The sequence below is a fragment of the Cavia porcellus genome, unplaced genomic scaffold (genome assembly GCF_034190915.1).
Source record: "Cavia porcellus strain 051 isolate PalLab524CR breed Dunkin Hartley unplaced genomic scaffold, mCavPor4.1 scaffold_18, whole genome shotgun sequence".
In the NCBI taxonomy this organism is placed as follows: domain Eukaryota; kingdom Metazoa; phylum Chordata; class Mammalia; order Rodentia; family Caviidae; genus Cavia; species Cavia porcellus.
The window spans coordinates 69,032,859-69,052,399 of NW_026947501.1; the positions used below are offsets into that span (position 1 = coordinate 69,032,859).

General features: G+C 53.0%; 1 protein-coding gene across 3 annotated transcripts in view; it reads right to left on the minus strand.

The window, feature by feature from the left end:
* Positions 1–14: 14 nt before the first annotated feature.
* Positions 15–19,541, minus strand: part of Stx18 (syntaxin 18) — a 92,034-nt gene continuing 72,507 nt past the window's right edge. For all 3 annotated transcript variants that reach the window (XM_003464348.5, XM_023562657.2, XM_023562658.2), the window contains 6 exons: positions 11,117–11,232; positions 7,748–7,836; positions 4,432–4,490; positions 3,326–3,395; positions 1,183–1,263; positions 15–810 (listed from right to left, as the gene is read on the minus strand). In XM_003464348.5, coding sequence (XP_003464396.1) covers positions 715–810; positions 1,183–1,263; positions 3,326–3,395; positions 4,432–4,490; positions 7,748–7,836; positions 11,117–11,232 — 511 coding nt within the window. In that variant the 3' untranslated portion in view covers positions 15–714. The remainder of the gene's footprint in view (positions 811–1,182; positions 1,264–3,325; positions 3,396–4,431; positions 4,491–7,747; positions 7,837–11,116; positions 11,233–19,541) is intronic.

Sequence of the window (19,541 nt, forward strand, 5' to 3'; positions counted from 1 at the left end):
ACAGCAGTCCTGTCTATGGTTTCTGGCAGACGTGTACTTTATTACTGTAACCTGACCAAAATAACTTTTGACATTCACTCTGCAAATAAAGCCCTGCAGGGGCCCAAGCTGCCCGAGGGAGGGAGGGGCCATCTGTGCCCACACCACATGCCGGCGCCCTCTGGGGAGGGCAGGGTGCTACGTGCGCTCATGTAGGGTCTCCGTCAGCCTGAGTGGGGGCCCTGTCCATGTCCTGAGGGTGGCAAGCAGACACAGGGGTGCAGATCCCCTCTCCTGTGGCCCGCTGCCTTCTTTGAGCACCAGTTCCTTGGACCAGTGCCACGAAATGTCCTCTCATGCCCCATCCCCACCCTACCTCAGAAGCAGCGGCGCAGTGGCTGGGCTATCCTCGGGGCTATGGCAGTGTTTATTAGACCAGCAAGGCAGTGGGCATTCTCCTTCCACGGTGCCAGGGTGGGGCCAGCTGAGGCAGACAGCTAGCAGCACAAGGAAGGATGGACTCCTCCCTGCTGGAGGATGTCACCAGGCAGGGTGCAGGGTAGGGGGAGCAGCACTTCCTCGGGCCGCTCCAGTTTGGGTGCGTTCCTTTGCAGGCCAGGTTGGGGGGTCGGTTTCGTCTCCCATGTTTTTGTCTCAGTTCCTCCGCTCCTTTCGCGGTGTGACGCAGCCTACACCCTGGTAGCGCATGCAGCGTGCCCGGGGCTCGGCCCCCCGCTAGCTGTCGTACCAGTCGAGGAAGAGCAGGGAGAAGGAGCACATCACCAGGAAGAAGAGGATCCACACTCGGAAGCCGGCATTGTTTTTGATGGCCTGCAGGGCAGAGCACAGAGGTTACCTTGCTGTCCACGGCCCAAGGGCCCCCAGGTCCTTCACACTGCTCTCCGTGGCCACTGCGGTCACTGGCCGGGCTGCCTTGCAACGAGGGGCGCCACACAGCCACTCTCCTCACTGCTGAACTGCAACTGCAGGAGTGCAATCCTGCGCACCCAGCAAAAGGGACACCCTGGAGGCCTCACTGCTGTTCAGGGCCCAAAGCCCTCTGCGCGCTCTGAGGAGCCTGCCCTGGGTCCAAACTGGCCTGCGCGGCTCCACCGTGACTGCCTCCTGACACCAGCAGTGACCTCAGCGCCTCACTGCTCCAGGATGCTCGAGCTTTGCTTGGGGGCTGTCGGGAGCACCCACCTCTCGAATGTCCTCATTGCCTTCTTTGATGTTTTCGGTCGCCCCGACAACCAGCTGGTGGATGCTGTCAATCTCAGCTTCCTGTGGGGGAAGAGGAGGCCGGGTAAGCGCAGTGCCGCCACCTCCGTCTGAGCCGTGGTAGTGAGAACAGAAGCGACCATGTCCTGAGGGCCAGGGGCTTCACTCACCCGGCCTGTGGGTCCACACAGCACCCACCCGTTTTATCAAAGGGGAGTTTCCTAGCTCAGTGTCACAGAGCAGCCATGTGGCAGGACTGGGACAAGCCCGCCCTGTGGGCCCTGCCTGTGCTCCCTGCCTGGCCCACTGCGTCTCCCTGCCACTCGCTAGAGGATGACAGGAACACACACTGTGTCTCGTGGGGCAGCCACATGCCAGCTTCCCCTCCAGCCCCGCTATTCTTCTGGAGGTGCAGGGAAGCTGGGTGCCAAGCAGGCACACTGGTTCACGATGAGCACACGTGCCTGGCACCTTGTCTAGATCGGCTACGGTCAGGAGGGGTCACAGGACGCCACAGAAAATGTTATCTGGACACGGGTGGCACAGGAAGTGGCCCGGCCTCCTGCGTGGAGCCCCTGGCCCACGAGCCTTGTGTCCTGTGTCTCCACAGTAGCTTTCAAGGGTCCCCTGCCCCTGCAGGGTGGCAAGGCTGGTGCTGTCCAATGGGTGGAGGTGGGCTGAGTACAGGGTTGGTGCGACCTGGCGGGCACCACACCCCAGGAGGGGCCTTAGCCACCTGATTCCCGGTATGACTGTCACACACTAGAAGGGACCAGGGGGGCGAGGTCCAGAGTTCTTTGCTCTGAGGTCACACCTTTCAGGAAGATCTCTGGCAGGAGCTGAGTGACCTCTGTCCATGTTCCTGTGAGGGCTGTGACATGAACCACTCAATACCACTGATGAAACAGGCAGTGACGTGTGTTCCCTAGGTCTCTGACACCAGAACCCCGAGTCCGGGTCTCCCAGGCCCGGCCCCTGTGGCAGCGGAAAGAAGGGGTAGGGCAGCATCGTGCCTGCCTCTGGGATATGGTGTCTCCGCATTAAAGACACCAGCTACTCCTCGGGCTGGGCTGAGTGCAGGGACGCGCAATGCAAAGCGGTGCTCAAGGCATTATACATGCGCGCACGCAATACTCAGAGGTGACAGGCTGGTGGCTGGCGGCTGTGACTGTGCTCCTGAAACAGCATGGAACCAAGACCTGCCATGGTTGCACCAAGAAATAATAGCGTCCCTAGATGTAGAGCCTACAGGGGACCAGCCTGCCAAGTGCCTCCTGCTCACTGGCTCTGAGAACCAGGCAAGTCACAATGACACCATTTCAGACGAGGAGAGGGACAGGGCTGGGAGCCAGTAGGCCCTGGACACTTGACATGTGACACAGGGCCTGGGTCTCGCCTGGCCCGTCTGAGCGCACGGGACGCAGGCTTTATGCTGTGCTGTGCTACCCAGCAGCCAGCTGGCGGGCCCAGGGGACACGTCTGCCACTCGGCTCAGCACAGGAGCCTGCGCACTTCTGTCAGTATGTGATGGAGGGGGCGGCTCTTACACCCTGAACTTCCAGCTGTGGCTGGACTCAGTTTACCCACTGGCTGGGCTCTAACTGGCAGTGCTCTCCAAGGAGCACTGCTCTCTGAGTGTCCTGGGCCCCACCTGACACTATGGAGAAATGCTGTCTTTCTAATCCGCCCGAGGTTCGTGGGGGCCACAGCAGAAGGGCTGCTCTAGTAGGGTGGTCTCCCGATCCTGCCAGGAGATTCCTGGAGACAGTGCCCCTGTCCCCAGGACTGCACACAGCAGTGTGGCCTGTGACCACTGTTGATGGAATAGCTGCTCCCCCAGGCACAGAGCTGGGCACCTCTGCAGGGTGCCCCCATTTTACAGGTGGGGCCCGTGTGGCTCACCCCGGGAAAGCCGAGCCCAGAGCTGCTATTCCCCAGCCCCAGGCATGGTCCTCCGTGGCCCCTGCACCCTGCCCCATGGGTGGCCCTGCCCGCCTCTGCTGTGGTCACAGGCACAATGCCCACCATGCACGCAGTGCCACAGCTCCCGGTGGAGGTGTTGCCTGCTTAGGACGTCTCTCTCCAAGCTAAAGTTACAACAACCACACATTTGGATTCCATTTACCTGCTGTAACACCTTCTCTGTGAATATCTCCTGGAGTCTGGAGATTTCCACCACTTTCCCTTCGATTTGCCTGCACAAGAATCCACAGAGTGCATATTAATCACCAGCACTTGGGGGCCCCAGCAGGCATGGGCACAGCTCTCTAGGTCTCTCCTCCAGGGGTGCAGGGAGGCAGGATGGGCAGGAGCAGGCAGTGGGCTCCCTCCCTGGCTCCTGGCCAAGCCCACACCGAGTAGGGAATGGCACTGACCGACCTTGGCCCCATGTTCTGGGCCAGAACGGAGAACAGGCGCTTAGGGCTATGTCAAGTCTCTGGTGAGTCCCAGGGCTGCCTTGTCACCTAGTCACACACATGATAGTTCCAAAGAGGACATCTGACACACGGAGGGTCCCAGACAGCTGCCCCCAGATGCCCCCACTGTTAGTTGAAAACATCGCCCCGACACTTCGGTGGCAGCACGGGCACCCTGGCCTACGCACTCTGGGAACAGCAGCTGGCACAGGCTGAAGTCAGCCCTGGCTTACTGAATGGGAGGCAGTGGAAGGAGGCAAATGGTGCCGGGCCTCCATGGGTACCATGACTCCCTCAGACTGGGGAGGGGAGAGGAGGGAAATGGGGGGGGCTGTCAGCGGAGAGCACCCCCGCCCCAGGGAGTCTCCCCTGATGTGTGCATCAGATTTAGTGGGGTGTCCACATAGCAGCACAGCTGCGCAGAAGCCCAGGCCCCCCTTGACAGCACCCCAGACACTCCCACCGAAGCTAAGGCCTCAGTGCTGCCATGGAGCCACGAGGCCCTTGAGTGAGGGCGGTTGCAGGTAAGTGGCCCTTGTGGAGGGACGGCCTTCCCAGGCCTGTGTGCGCAGAGGGATCCCAGGCACACAGCCCTCTGCACGTGGGCACTGGTGGCCACTGCGTTCAGTGATCTGCTCCTCTCTGGGTGATGTGGCACCTCAGCCTGGCAGCAGCAGCCACCAGCAGCAGCCTGGCCCTGGCCTGTCACCAGGGCTCAGAGGGCTGCACTGTGTGTCAGGCACCACCGTAAGCAGTTTCCAGGCCCTGGGGAAGCAGTAAAAGGGCACCAGCTCACCGAGGCGTGGGTACGTACCTCACTTCATCGAACAAGCTGTTCATCTCCCCAATGAGTCGCTGGTTTTCCTGCTCAAACTGCAAGGAAACATACACACTCAAGATGCTGCCCTGCAGAGCTCAGGTGAGCATCTGCTCCCCAGTCCCACTGCACACCCTCTTCCCTGCATAGCACTAAGATCCGGTGACCCTTGCTTCAGGAGGAAACTCACGCCTGTGCCTGAACCTGCAGGACAGAAGCCAACACCACAGCGCGGCTGTGTAGCGATGACGAGCTCCTGAGCAGTCTGTACCCAGTTCTGCTCTGCAGGGCACAAACGGCCTCTCCAGCCTCTGTACCCCATTCCCACCAGCTTGAGCCACCAGAAGTACATGCACGACTATCCCTTCGTGGCCTGTACCATCTTAGTGGAGCTATCCCACGCCACCTGAGGGACAGTCATCAGGTACCACCCGGTAGACCAGAGGCAGCTGACAGCAGGACAAACATGGTAGCTCTGCCGTGAATGGGTTGAAACGAGAAGGGGCTGGTGCGGGCAGCGGCTGTGGAGGGGTCGGCACTGGGGTCCTCAGAGCTGACAGTGGTGGTCTGGACCATTATAGCCAAGTGCCCTGGGAAGCTATGGTCCTGCCCACTGTGGGCACACAGGTCCCCATCAGGGGTCCCTCTTTTCTTTCTGCATGTTCTGTTTTCTGTCCCTGGCAGGGTATTTTCTAGCAGACCTTTGAATGCCCATCATTTTCTGCATGTGCCAAACTGGATGCCAAGAATCCTGGGACTGCACTTCCCGAGGGTGGGAATGGGCCATGCAGCACCTGACATTTCTCAGCCCGCTGCAGGGAGGCTGCCGGGCACGCCCTGCCCAGGACGCTGGCTCTCAGCCCTGCTGCTCCTCAAAGCCTGGCTCAGGTGGGTGGGCTAGAGACTCCAGAACAGCTCCCATGGCCCCTCGGTCACATGGATTATCTTGCTGGCTGCCCCCAAGGCACTGCTGTGGCCTTTTAAATCAGGCACCAGGAAAGTTACTGAGAATAAAAATTTCACTTTGGAGCTTAAAAGTGGGAGGGAGAGGGGCTGGAGATTTAGCTCAGCGGCATAAGTGCCTGCCTTGTAAGCAGGCAGTCGTGAGTTCAATCCCCAGTACCGATAAAAAGGAAAAAGATCAAAAAAAAAAAAAAAAAAAAAGTGGGAGGGAATCCCGTTAAGTGTCAGCTCAAAGTGACTTAGAACTCTGGTATTTGAGGAACACATGGAATTGCTTGACTTCTAGGTGCTAATTCTTTGCCTACTTCTTAGTTCCCACTCAGGATATTTGGGGAGGGTGTTTTTTGAATCTTCCTAAGCTCACAGTCCTTGCCTGTTCCTGAACAGAACTGCCTGGTGGTCTGAGGCAATTCCCTACAGGATCATTCTGGGAATAAAGCCTTTTTCCCAGCCCGAGCAGGTAAGACGGGTTACAATTCCTCTGGGCCGCCTGGAACTACACCAATCCTCAGACCTGAGGGTGGGAACAGATGCTGGCTCTGTCTGCCTGTGACCCCCAGGGCTGTCAGTGCCCCCAAGAGAACCCGGACCCCCAGAGGAAGGGAAACAGAGGCCTCCTGGGCCAGGTGTAAGTGTGGAGGGACAGGTCTGGCTGTGAGTTTACTGCCTGTGACCACAAGGCAGGGGCTTCTACGGAGGGCAGGGTTATATTGAAACAGAGTTTATAAACAGAAACAGCCGAGCCCAAACCTGGTCCTCGTGGTGACCAGGGCAAGGTCACTATGTGGTGAGGCCAGCAGGGATCATGCAGACTGGGTGATGCAGTGGGGACACTGTCTCGCGGGAAAGCCTGCACAGCTCAGGGTGCAGCTACGGGAGCCAGCTGCATGGCAGGTGGGAGTCTTTCCTCTCCTGCCTCACTGGATGGTGTGGAGCCGTGGAGGGAACCCCAGACCTGTACAGCTTTGGGGAGTGACTTGTGCCGGCTGCGGGGCTCACATTCTTCCTAAGCCGCAGGGCGGAGTGGGCAGTAGTTTACACAGAACCTGGCACACAGGGAGTGCTCCATCCAGTGGCTTCAGTGTTGCTCTCTGGGGACAGATGCTGCGAGGGTCAGGTGAGTAGTGCTCCAGGACCCCTTCTACCTTGCTGGCCACAGACTCTAGGGCTTGCTGTGGCCCTGAACTTTGTCTTTCCCTCAGGCCTGGGAAAGTACACACAGCCTCTCCTGGTATCCAGCTCCAGTTCTGGCTCTCTGGCTGTCACCTCCCCACAAAGGTAGGGGCCTGGCCAGGGGCACCATGGAGGGCAGGGCCTGGACTCCATGGCCAGGGTGGTAGGTAGAGGCATCTTTGAGCCAAGAAGGTAAGCCCGGGTGTTCCTTGAGGAACAGCAACTGGAGGGCAGCAGAGAGGCCAGGTTGTGGGGTGGACGTGCAGGGCACAGGGGATGACTGCTGCCTGTGGTTCCGGGGCCCCTGCATGGGGCCATCTGCTCCGTACTGCCTAGGCCTCCTGCCGGAAGCCAGTGCTGTCCCCGGCCAGGCCAGCCTCTTGCCCGGGGCTCTGAACTCAGTGCTGCAGCAGGGCTCCCTCTGTGCCCACCCAGAGGAGATGGGGACAGCTGTCGGCTTCAGGTGGAGAGGGGAACAGGGAGGCAGCCTGCGCTGCAGGACTGCTCCTTCCTCCTTTCCTCCCTCCCTCCCTCCCTCCTTCCTTCCTTCCTTCCTTCCTTCCTTCCTTCCTTCCTTCCTTCCTTCTTCCTTCCTTCCTTCCTTCCTCCAGGACCATCCCAGCAGCAAGTGTGGTTCAAAAGCACCATCCCAGCAATTATGAAAGATCCATTTAATCACGAAAACATTTACTGTTCATGAAAAGCCATCTATTATTAGTAAAATCATCCCAAGGCAGTTTCTTCTTTAATTATGCTATGGCAGATTGAAAGCATGGGAAAAGCTCATTACGGAGGAAGAAATTGGGCTGGGGATACAGCTCAGTAGCACAGCGCCTGTCTGGAAAGTGTGAGGCCCGAGTTTGATTCTTGGTAGCAAAAAATCAAAAAACGAAACAAAACAAAAAGAATGAAGAAATCAGGTGGGAAAGTGCATAGGAAATATATAATTTTTATCTTTTTTTTTTTTTTTGTCTTTTTCGGTACCAGGGATCAAACTCACGACCGCCTGCTTACAAGGCAGGTGCCTATGCCGCTGAGCTAAACACCCAGCCCCGAAATACATAATTTTTAAAACTCAGTATAAACCTCGGCAAGGCCCTTTGGGATGACCTTCCACTTAGTGCGGTGGTCTTAAAGCAGCCGTTAACAGTACAGGACATGGCAGGGAGGGCATTACCATCTGGATTTCCTCTGGGGATAACTCATCTTCGCCTCTGCCATCTCCCAGGGTTCCCAGCTCAGGTCGTGCATTGGCTACCATCTTTTCTGTTCAGATAAAAACAGAAACAGACACTGAGAACAGGGGCAAGGCCCAGTGTTTGCTTCAGAGCAGGGTGGTATAGGCAGCAGGTGTACTACACACAGTGGCTGGAGCAGAACTGTATGCTTTTTCTGTATTGCATTACTTCTTGGCCAATGCTTCGTGACTGCCACGGTGACTGTCACACGAAGGTTAGGCCCTGTGTGTGTGTGGTGTGCATGTGTGTGTGTGTGTGGGGGCATTTAAATACTGCTCTGAATTCAGCAAGGGCAGTGGAAGCAGACACCCTTCAGATCCAATCTTTCAGAGTACAGCACTTGAAAACATATGCCTAGGCTCCCTACTACTTTTAAAACTGCAAAATACACAGATGCTTTCGCTGTTTTTAAAAAAGGATACACAGAGAGACACAGACACCTTTTGCCAAGCCAGCTCCTCACTCAGGAGGCACCGAGCCAGTGTGGCCCCGGAGTCTCTATTCAGTACAGTCACAAATACGGACATGCCATTCCCTGCCCCCTCCACCCGGAACACATCACTTTATGTGCCACGTGGCTCACAGGACACAGAGACCCTGAGGGCACCACACTGTCCTAACAGCCGCTGCTTATAACTTATCAGTGCCTCTTGGAGACCATCTGAGGTCCGTCTACCTGGCTGGACCCCACTGTCCAGACCTCTGCACACTGTTCTCCTGGAAAGCGACCTGCTACAACCCCACTGCTCAGACTCGTTACACCAGCCCTTTCGGCAGCAGAGTGGCGCTGCCTTCTCCTCACAGAACTTCTCGGCCTGACCCCGGCCGTGGAGCTGTGGGATGGGGGTCTGAACAGCCTCCCCTGTAACCAAGGCAGAATGTGGGAAGCACAGTGATGCCACCGGAACCATGCCAAGAGGGCTCTGCAGGGCACAGTGGTGAGGAGCAGCAGGAGGAGGGACCACTCTCCGGCAAGTCAGAGAGGATGGGGTCTGCAGAGGTGACTGTGTGCGCCTCACAGGTGCCCTCTGGGCTTGTCAGCAAACGTGCCTTGTTTACCCTCTCTTCCTCGACCTTGGTAAACTTCCTGTTGTCAACCTTGGCATGGGCAAAGTCCAGGTCTTTTGACAGAGAAGAGACCACCATCATAGCTATAGTTTAGAGGCCGACTGTCCAACTGTCCATAAAATGGTTACTGGAAACCTCTTCCCAAAAACCTCCATCCAGTCCACAACTCAGTACAGGTTTCTAAAAAGCTGTTCCTCCAAGAAGAGTCACTGTAGGAAACGTCCTGAGAAAGGCTCGGCTGACAGCAGCTGTGCACCTTGAGTTGCCAGTGTTTTCCTGGGCCGGCATCCTTTGGGTTGGAGGGTCTGCACCTTCCACCCTGTCTTCTGAGAGCTCGCTGGCCCCTTCCCGTCTCCATTACAGGTCCCCTTTTAGCTTTTACTGTGTTTTTCTTTGTTTCAGGATAAGAGCACCAAAATTAGAAACATGGACACCTTGCTCCTATCTGAGCCAAGCCCAGAGCAGCTCTGAGCTAGGGTGGGACAGTTCATTAACAGGACCCGTGCTCTGTCCTGGGTTGGCTTTGTGGTGGCCTGAAGCCACCTGACCTACTGCTCGCAATGCAGAGCTCAGGGAGTGCCCTGTGCCAGCGGCCAAGTGCAGACGCAATGCCTCCAGCTTCCCACCTGGTTCCCTCTCCTCCTTTCCCCTGTGTGTCACCTTAGTGACCGCTCTCCATGCAGCCTGGCCTCTGAGCATCTGCCTGTGTGGCTTCCTGGGTCTCAAACTTCCTAAATGTTGTCAGGTCCTGACTGCCTTCTCAGGGCCACCACCTTGTGAAGTCCCCCAGACCCCATCTCTTCATGATCTCCCAGGGGCTGGAACCTCATCTTCCAGGTCAGCTGTGAGCTCCTGGAGGGCAGAACCGCTCTTCAGTGGAGAAGCACCACAGTCAGCACTGTGTTCACAAGGAACCGTGCCCATGTGAATGCTGGGGAAAATGAGGCTGGAAGCTGATGACCAATTGGTATGTGAGGAGCCTATGCTGGCCAGGCAGGGGCAGGAGAAGCAGGCCTGAACAGCAGGTGTACACAGGTCAGCGGTGGCTACAGAGCGGCTCTGAGAATGGACAAGACCATCTGCCACCAACCACACCACCTAGTCCTGCCCCAAACCCTGTCTGTGACATTTCATTTCAAAACAGAAATGAGAAGACCAAAAAGCAGAGTACAGCACACCATCCACATAGCCCAGGTTTAAAAAACCTTTCTGGCAACCACTGATACATTTGGCGAAATGTCCGTGAACAGGAAGGAAGGAAAGGGCAGACCCAGGACCTGGGAGGGGCGCGCCTTGGTGCAGGAAAGAGTTCCCCTCCACTCACTGCCCAGCAAATCCATGCGGGTGCGAGCTTCCGCCAGCCCTTGTGTCTTTCTCAGATAAGGACGGGCTGACTGCAGGGACAGAGGGGCCTGAGTGGATTTCGCTGCGACGCCCCATGAACTGCTTTAGAGCAGCAGTGCCATGCCTTCGTGGGTGATGCCGTGGGAAGGCCTTGTTCTGCTTTGAGCTGGACTCTACTGAGTCAGTCTCTTCAAATCTGCTTCCTCAAATATGAATGCCCCCACAGCACACGTCCCAAAGGACCCCAAGGAGCCCACTCTGTGCCCACCCAATCTAGGAGAGTCCGAACCACAAGAAAGGCCTCCAGAGCCAGGACCACACAGAATGGTTTTACTCGTAGTAAAGGCAGGCAGCTGTGCGACACAGGCTTCAGAGCCAGGCAGATGTGCTCCTGCCCAGGCTGCTGTTCGTGAGCTTTTACCTTGGACAGCTTAGCAGTCACTCTGGGCCCTTCAGAGGGCACTACTGAGAAAAGAGGCTGCTTGAGCAAGGTGCTGACCTGCAATGATCAGCCTGGGGCCTCATGTCTGAGGACAGGGCAAGGGGGTACAAGGGAGGCCAGAGAAGGGACACGGAGAAGACTGGGGCTCTCCAGGCCTCAGAGTCACACAAGACCCGCCCTGCTGCTAGCAGTGTTTGGGATGGTGTTCCTTGTTAGGAGGGGAGGTGGCTGGATGCAGAGGGAAAACATGCAGGAGATCTGCTACTGACAGATGTAAGGAGACCCCGCATTTCCTCGGTATGCGCTCTGAGACCCCAGCCCTGTGTCCTGCGGGGGGGGGGGGGGGGGGACAGGACGGTGGGGGGGGATGGTCCCTGGGTGTGGTGGGGGGGATGGTCCCTGCTGAGGGCCTTGGGAAACAAGTGCGAGGGGGGCTTCCTATGTGGGTCCCTACCTGGGTACTCCGTGCAGGCGGGCTTCTCTTCTGAGTCCTCGGAAGGGGGCTCGGAAACTTTCTCGGAAGATGCAGATTCTCTTGCTTTTGCGCTTGGTTCTGGTTCCAGCTTTGATCTAAAAACAAGATTTTGTAAGTCGTCTGATTTACTTCCAAACCAGGTTTCTTTCTGACAGCAGAAGAGGCACCTGTGACCCTTGCATTTCTGCTGTGCCCTTCTACTGGGTGTAGAGTGGCTGCCTCGGGGTGGGATACATGGCCCCACCTCTGGGGGCAGTTCTAAGAGGCGGAGCATGGCCTCTTCCAGGTGGGGGCTCGCAAACCCTCTCCACTCCCAGCCCAGCATGGGGACCAGCACTGGGGAGACGGAGACAGCAGGTGCCAAGCGTGCCTGTCGATGGACCTGCGACACACCACCTGACCCGCAGCTGACACATCGAGAGACATGTCAGTCCGAGGACTTGCTGGCTTTACACCGGGGCCAGGGTGCCGCTGGCCATGTGCATACTCCCATCTGCTCTAAGTTGTATCTCAGAAGCAAGATGAGGCTGTGACTGTGCCTAGACGGCCCCGGCCGCCTGGCCTTCCTGCCTTCTCCCACAGACTTGGCCGGGGCACCTGCGGAGGGGCTGCCCAGCTGCCCATGTGAGGAGGGGCCCTGCAGTGCACTATGCCCATGCCCGACCCTCCGCAGCAAAGCCCGGCTGCACGCATGCGCAGACTGCAGAGCAGCCTCCAGGGCTGTGCGTCCTGCTCAGCCTCGCTCGTGGCACTGATGACTGCTGTGGTGAGGCCCACAGCTCCCCGGGGCCCTTGTGTCAAAGGCCTGGTCTCCCACTGGCGGCTCTCTAGGGACATGCTAGAAACTGTAGCACGGGGCTGGAAGCTGGGTCATGAGGGCAGTGGGCTCTTCATGGGGACGTTGGGGCCCAGCCCCTTCCTGTTTCTTTGCTTCCCGGCTGCCATGAGGTGCACAGGCCTCCTCCACCACAGTCTCACCATGACGCCCCTGTCACCACACACTCAGAGAAACAGGACCCAGGGGCAAAGGCCTAAAACCTCTGAAACTGTGAGCCAAGGTAAACCTTTCCTTTCTTAGTCACTTGGTTATCTTGGTCATTTTGTTACAGTAACAGGAAACTAACACAGTGTTCAGTAAGATTATGCTGAATGAATGCCTTAGAAATACCAGTAAATGAGAAAAAGAAATTTTGCTTATGGAATAACAGGCCCTTTAAAGACTACTGGATTCTGTACAACCCTGTGAAAATTATAGGCAGAGTGCTAAAAAGATCTATGTTAAATTTCATGTTGCCAGAGACTTGTGTGAGCCACACAGCATATGGCAGGGCTGAGACTGGACCGCTGGGGACCCAGGTCAGGAGTCCCTGCTATGTCAATAAGGGAAAGAAAGCCTTTTTAATCAGCACTGCCAAAGTAAGAGGTGTCTGCGTGGAATCAAATGAACATCAACCTCCACCATCTCTCTCCACCAAAATATGAATCTAGTGAGATGCAAGATAATATACATATACCACCATGGGCCTAAAAATCCCAGGAGAAAGTGTAAAAGAGCATCTTAGTGATCTTGGGACAGACAAACTGCAATTTTATAATATTGGGCTTCCTCAAAACGAAATGTTACTGCTTATCCAAAGACACCAGTGGAACAAGGAAGAGAAACACCACAGAGTGGGAAAAGAGAGCGCAGCATGTATCTGACAAAGGGTATGCAGAGTTTAACAAACGCCTCCATAGAACAACAAGAAGGTAACAATTCAGCAAGGAGTGAGGAGACCTGAACAGATACTCCGGGAGACTAACAGGCAGTCCACAAACACACGAGCAGAGGTGATGTGCGTCCTCACCGGGAGGGCAGGCGCACGCTACATCGCAGACATGGAAACAGCTTTGAAATCTGGGCAGGAAGATGCGGGGACCTGGAACTGCCATACACTGCTGGAGAATGTGCAAAATGGTGTCACATTTTGGAAAAGGTAGGCCGTTCCTTACTTAGATCCAACAATCATGTCCACTGCTACAAGCAACCTCACTTTTAGATCTTCACCCAAGAGAAACTAAAAGGTACATTTAAAAAATGTTCACAGCAGGCTTGTAACAGCTCAAAGGGGAAAGAGTCCCAATGCTAACAACACAAGAATGGATGCATCAACTGTCATATATTTAGGCAGGCAAAGCTGTTCAGTAACAAGAACACCCTGCTGATAAACATACCCACATGAGTAAGTCTAAAAAAATACTAAGCAAAAGAAAAGCCAATTAAAAACATGATGCAAAAAGAAACTTATTTAAAAATAAACCAAGGATTTATTCTATTTTTGACATTAAGTGTGATTATAAAATTTAGTATTTATCATTTACTATTTTACCTCAAATGTTGTTTTGGGATTTAATAACTGAGCAACCTAACATATGAGCCAACATTTCCACTAGCTTTAAATAAGACATGCAACTGCTAGAATTTTCAGATTTTCCCCCATTACTAAGTGACAAGTGGTGTGACTTTTGTTTTTCCATCTGTGAAATGTGGCTGTAAGAATATCTTTCTTAGACAGCTCGACACAGCTGACTGTGCACATCAAGAACTAAACATTAGCCCTTACCATTGCTACTCTATTGCTGCTGCTGCTGCTGCTATCATTAGGACTGAGGAAAGGCAGAGTGGTTCATGGAGAGGCTTCTGTGAAGCCCTAAAGCAAGACACAGTGCCTTTTCTTTATCAACAAGATGCAGACCAGCAGAGGAGAGAAGTCCTGCGACAACTCACAAATAACCTGAGGGATTCCCGGCGGGGCATACTGGTGCAGTCTACACAAAGGACTCGTGGGGTGCCCCAGATGCAGGTTCAACTGCTGCTGATCGATAGGCTGCTGTGATGGGTCAGGAAGGAAGTGAGTCATCTTGAAGCTGGCTAGGCCCAGGGTGGTGGCTACAAGCTTTCTTCTAAAATCTGGGTAGAAGTCACCCTGACCCCATAACTTTTGCATTCTGCATACACCTAAAATCAGTACCACACAGATGATGCCAGGGTCTTCTGCCAGTTGGAACAGTAGCGAGGCCTCCTCTCTTGGCCGTAGGAGTTGAATGCCTATGAACCAAATACCAAGGAATAACTTCCTAGGTTGCACCATTCTGGAACATAGTGCTGGGGACTTGAATTCAAAGCAAAGTCTTTCACTTTTGCAATTTGAGATTACAAAGGGTGGAGTCCTGCTACTTCCTGTGATGCCCTCAGGCCATCTTTTTTATTCTCCCATTGCTTCTCATCAATCAAGGACTCTTACTCTATCTTTAGAGTCCACAGGTTTACTGGAGTTTCCTCTCTGGCCAAATTCACATTTTACATCATCCTGCTTAGCTCTTTGTTGTTGATTCTCAACACAGATCTGGCTAAAAGCCAGCAAACCAATCATGCTGTGGCTTCAACATTAAACTCTCTTAAAATTCTTCTGCAAGATTAATTTGTCCACTGTCCTTAGTCAAAGTCTCTGGACAAGAGCAAACTGCATACAAACTTTCTGCCAAGGCATAACACATGTTCTGGAATCCAAAGTCAAGGCAGTCCTTCCTCCCAGCAGAAACCTCCCAAACCTAGTCTGTAACTGGCAGGATTTCTGGTCTTCGGAGCTCTGACCAGCATCTCCCATCTAAGTACAGCTTCTTTTTCAGTCAGCATCTCTGAACCTTTCCAAACTCTTCCCACAAGCCAGTCCCAAAGGCTGCTGAGCCACATAGTGGTCAGGTACGGTTACAGCATTGTGTGTGCCATGCTGTTACTTCGGTGCCAAATTCTTAGTTACTTTACTTGTTGTTGAGAAAAAATACCTGACAGCTAAAGTTAAGGGAGGAAATGTTTATTTGGCTTACAGTTTGTAGAGGTTTCAGTCCATAATTGGCTGGCTTCAAGGCAGGGTGTCACGGCAGAGGAGAAATAGCTTATAGCAGAAAGAAGGTAGCAAAGCAAGCAAAGAATCCTCACATCTTTCTGCCCCTTTTATACTCTATCTAGGCTAATGGGGTTAGAGTGGATGCCAAACCAATCAGTGGCCTGATTTAGTAATCACTTACCATTAATCCTAGCACCACACCATGAATCAATCCCACTCTAGATCCAGCCACTTCTGAAAAAGCCCCACCTATGACCACCATCAATACCTGACTTTCACCTTTTCTTCAGACCCCATTCTGTTTTGACTCAATAATACCCTTCAGAACAAAAAGACAGTCTGGAATCACACACCATGCATTATTCCTCTCCAGCCCCCCTTTTTAGAACAGCTCTTTAGTTTCCCCTTGTGAGTCCTGACCCTGGTACACAACAATGGGCCCGTTATTCTGCAGATAGCTCTGAGCTGGAGTTTCCTCCACGGTAGTCAGGCTATGCCACGCTGGCAGACATCTCCTAGGTGGTGCTGCTCTCCTCGTGATACCCATCAGGCTGTGTGTGATCACACAGCCCACCTCATCAAGGGGGTGGCTGCCAGGCTCCCCTGCTATGAAGTTATGCTTTCTCCCTGTACCTAGCAAGCAAGGGGTGTCTTGGCATGTTGCAGTGATTTCAAACTTTTAATCTATTCATTTGGTTATGCATATCCAGGACTCAGGATGCCCTATCTCATTCCACAGTTTGTAATCTGCTTCGATCTTTTTTCTGCCTCTTGGTCTCCAATTTGGCTGGCAGAAAGCCCTTCAAATTGCCTACAGTGTCCTTTAGCATTCCCTGAGCCCTTCCTTGCTTTCTGCCATAAAATGTTCCAGGCTCATTTCATACCTTCTCTGCCCCTGCCTAAGAACAAGCTGTGTCTCCAGAAGCCTGACATCTCAAAGCTGAAACTGGTATTTAGCAACAAGACCTAGGGGTAGGCATGCTCACTGCTAGTGGGGTGTCACTGCTATGGGCCTTCCCAGAGAAATGTGCTAGAGTACACGTGTGCATTTTCATACACACACATGCATACTCACGACATTTACTGACCTATGAAATTGATGAATTTACACCAGTATCTTTTATTCCAACCCAAGACCAGAGTTCACTCTGGACTGTCCCTCTCCACTTCTACAGTGAGAAACTAGCTTCTAATATCCTCCTGTTTCCTACTGGACCAACCCTTGCTCATAAGCAGCCCTCATGTCTCCCACCGCTCTTGCTGTGATCATCCCACACCGACAGCCCTGCCCTCCCTGCTCAGCTCTGACACCTGTGGCCTGGAAGCCAGTGGCCCCTCCACTGCGGATCCCCTCTAGCCCACCCAATCTCACAGTGCCAGCACTGCATTGTCGAGCAGGGGGAAAAGCTTAATTGACTTTTAAATACTCCCTCCTTTAACAGCTGCCATCCTTTGTGGCCAATGTATCCGTTTCGATTTAAGAAGAATAAAAGACTGCACTGCAGCAGACTGAGACAAAGCGGAGTGCTTTCTTTTTCCCTTTAAGTGATAAAAACAGATTCTAATTATACAGCCTGCCTACTGAAGTCCTTGGAGGAATTACAAATTAACTAATTGAAGGCAATCTGAAAAAAAGGGAAATTTTTAAAGTCATCAGGAAGATCAGCTCATGCCCCATGATTTATCTACACAGACTTCTCTAACTGACAGCTGAGCATCTATGGCTGCCATTGACAAAGTTTACACCGGCCCCTAGCTGTTTCTAGGCCCCTTACTTGGAAAACCTCAGGATTCTATTTAAAATTTAAAAACAAAGACAAAAAAGAGGGAAGGAGATTCTTCAGCTTTGAAACAAGAATATATGTGGGAGGCAGTCTTTGCAAATCTCGAATAAGTACCGTGCAAATAAGAGAGCAGCAGGTGACTACTGCTCTAACGTAAGTACTGCACTTGTATTTGCCACACTCCCGACAAAGGCTCCGGGCAGAAGTGTGTTGGCAATAAATCGTAACTGAGTACCGTAACTTCCAAGTAGCTTTTAGGCCACAGCCTCCTGTCAGGCATGGGTGCTGTACCCCGTCCTCAACCTGCACTCCCACACAGAATCAGGGCACCTCACACTACAGCCAGCACTCTGCAAAGTGCTGGCCCACGGAGCAGCACCAGAGTACAAGTTGTTACTGGTTAGCTACAAGATAGGTCTAAAACATGCGGTTATCGTCATCTGACTTTGTCCTTCAATCAGTCATTCCTGTCACCTGTGATACAACCTGTGACCATGTTGTGTGCAGCAGAATACCTATCAGTTCAGGACAGACTGCAAAATACTGCAACCAAAAGATGGGCCTTTACCCCAGGGCATGAACAAGCTCATCCACTGAGGGGCAGATGCATCTTCAGGCTGTACAGCTCATGTACAGTCCCTGCCTTGCGTTCTTCTTTGTTTTACAAACCTTTCAGAATATAAATGCTATATTTAGCCAAGGACTGTACAAAAATAGGTGAGGTCTGCTTCGGCCCTCAGGCCACCGCTTGCGGATTCCTTCTCCCGGCTGCAGACCTGGTGCCACACAGCACCACTTCTTTTGCTTTCCTTATCCTTATCTTTATCTTTCCCGCCACCCCCCCCCCCAGTTATGGTGAAATCTACTGAGCTCTATGTGCAGGAACATGGGTTAGGGCTGTGGATAGAGGTAGAGTGCAGCCCTGGGCGCACCAAACCTACAGAGCAGACTGAATCACAGAGGAGAACGCGTGAGTGCACTCTTTAATTGGGTGCAGAGGGCATGGCAGTGCCATGTGTGATGAGACACTGAGTGTTCTGTGGAAGAAAGAAGATGAAATGCAGCAAGATTCGCTTAAGAAAACATGTCTCTGATTAATTCAGGGTTGGGAGGTATACAGCCAGGGGACAGGTGATGGCCACTTCAAGTGAAATCATAACCGAAACCCAGATGCTTTCAGGTGGACAGGATAGAGGACAGGTTTCAGCCTTGCGGGGATGGCAGGGCTCCTCGTACCAGTGTGTAAGTGTTCACCACGCAGACTCAGAAGCCAGGAGTATTAATCGAGCACCTATGTTGTAGTAGGCTCAGATAATGGCACCGGGACCAGCAAGATTACACACACAGCAGTTCCTGCCTTAGGATATGCCAATTCATTTCTTTCTGAGAGCAACCCTGTAACATAGGTCCTATTAGCTTTCCCATTTTACAGACAAGGAACCAAAGCACAGAGAATGGAAGCAGTCTACTCAGAGTTCACAGCTGGTAAGGGCAGAGCAGGATTCAGACACAGGCTGCCTGTCGCAAAGTCTGGCTCCTAGGCACCTGCCATCCCACTCAGTCTCCCTGCAGGAGAAAGGGCAAAGCGAGGAGAGTCATCAGCACCCCTCCGTCCAGCTTTCGGCAACCTGCAACAGATACCACTGTCAGGTCAGGAAATAAGATGCCCAGAGGAGGGAGAAATGATTGCTTCTAATGACAATGCTGTCACTTTAGGAAGACAGAGTCTGATAGGAAAACACAGAAAGGTCGACCAAGACTATTTCTAGGTCAACGAGCAAAATATCTTCACCCAGTTTGGAATAAGGGCCCCTGATAATGATCAATATCACTGTTCTATCAAAATAAATTCTGGCATGAAATATCTTTCTTCTTTTAGTGTCAAAAGATTAAAGTAAGCAAGAGGGAGAGGAGAGGAAAGGGAAGTAAAGAGAATTAAGATGCGTCACGTCCACGCACTACCTCCCCACGATGTGCGTAACTGTGACATACTGCAGATGTAGACTAATAAATTTTTAAAAGATTCAACAGTCGAGCTGTTCCTTACCTAACAAGTGTGTTTTTCTTTCACAAAAACCAAAATATGCTAGAAACAACAAAGACATGAGCAGTTAGGGGCTGGGGATGTGGCTCAGTGGCACAACACCTGCCTGGCAAGCACAGAGTCCTAGTTCCATTCCCAGAACCAAAAAAAGGCAGCTAGATTTCTCAAATCAATTTTGTAAGAATAACTTTCTTTTTAGTACCAGGGATCAAACTCAAGACCTTGTTTGCCAGGTAAGCGCTTATGCCGCTGAGTTAAATCCCTGGCCCAAGAATAACTTTTAAAACTTAGTTAATTAATACATTTACTTATTTACTGGGACAGGATCTTGCTATACAGTTCTGACTGGCCTTGAATTCTCATCAGTCCTTCTCCTGTCCCCGCAGTGCTGGGATTACTTCTGGCCCAAAATGACTTTTTAACAAAAACTATTGGCAGCCGAAAGAAAATAACATACAAAGGCCCCAGCAGTGCAGCTTCACAACCTGCGAGGTGTGCTGCCCGCTCTCCTGCGGGGCAGAGCTGCGCTGAGCAGTGGGCGGTGGTGGAGGACAGGGGCCCCAGCGTGGGTGTTAGGGGCCCTGCTGCACCTGCTTGCTCACACGGCGCAGGGAGCCACTAAGAAAGCGGCTATGGCTGCCTGCACAGCAATCTCAGCCAGACGGGAAGGATGAAGAATTTGTTTTCCA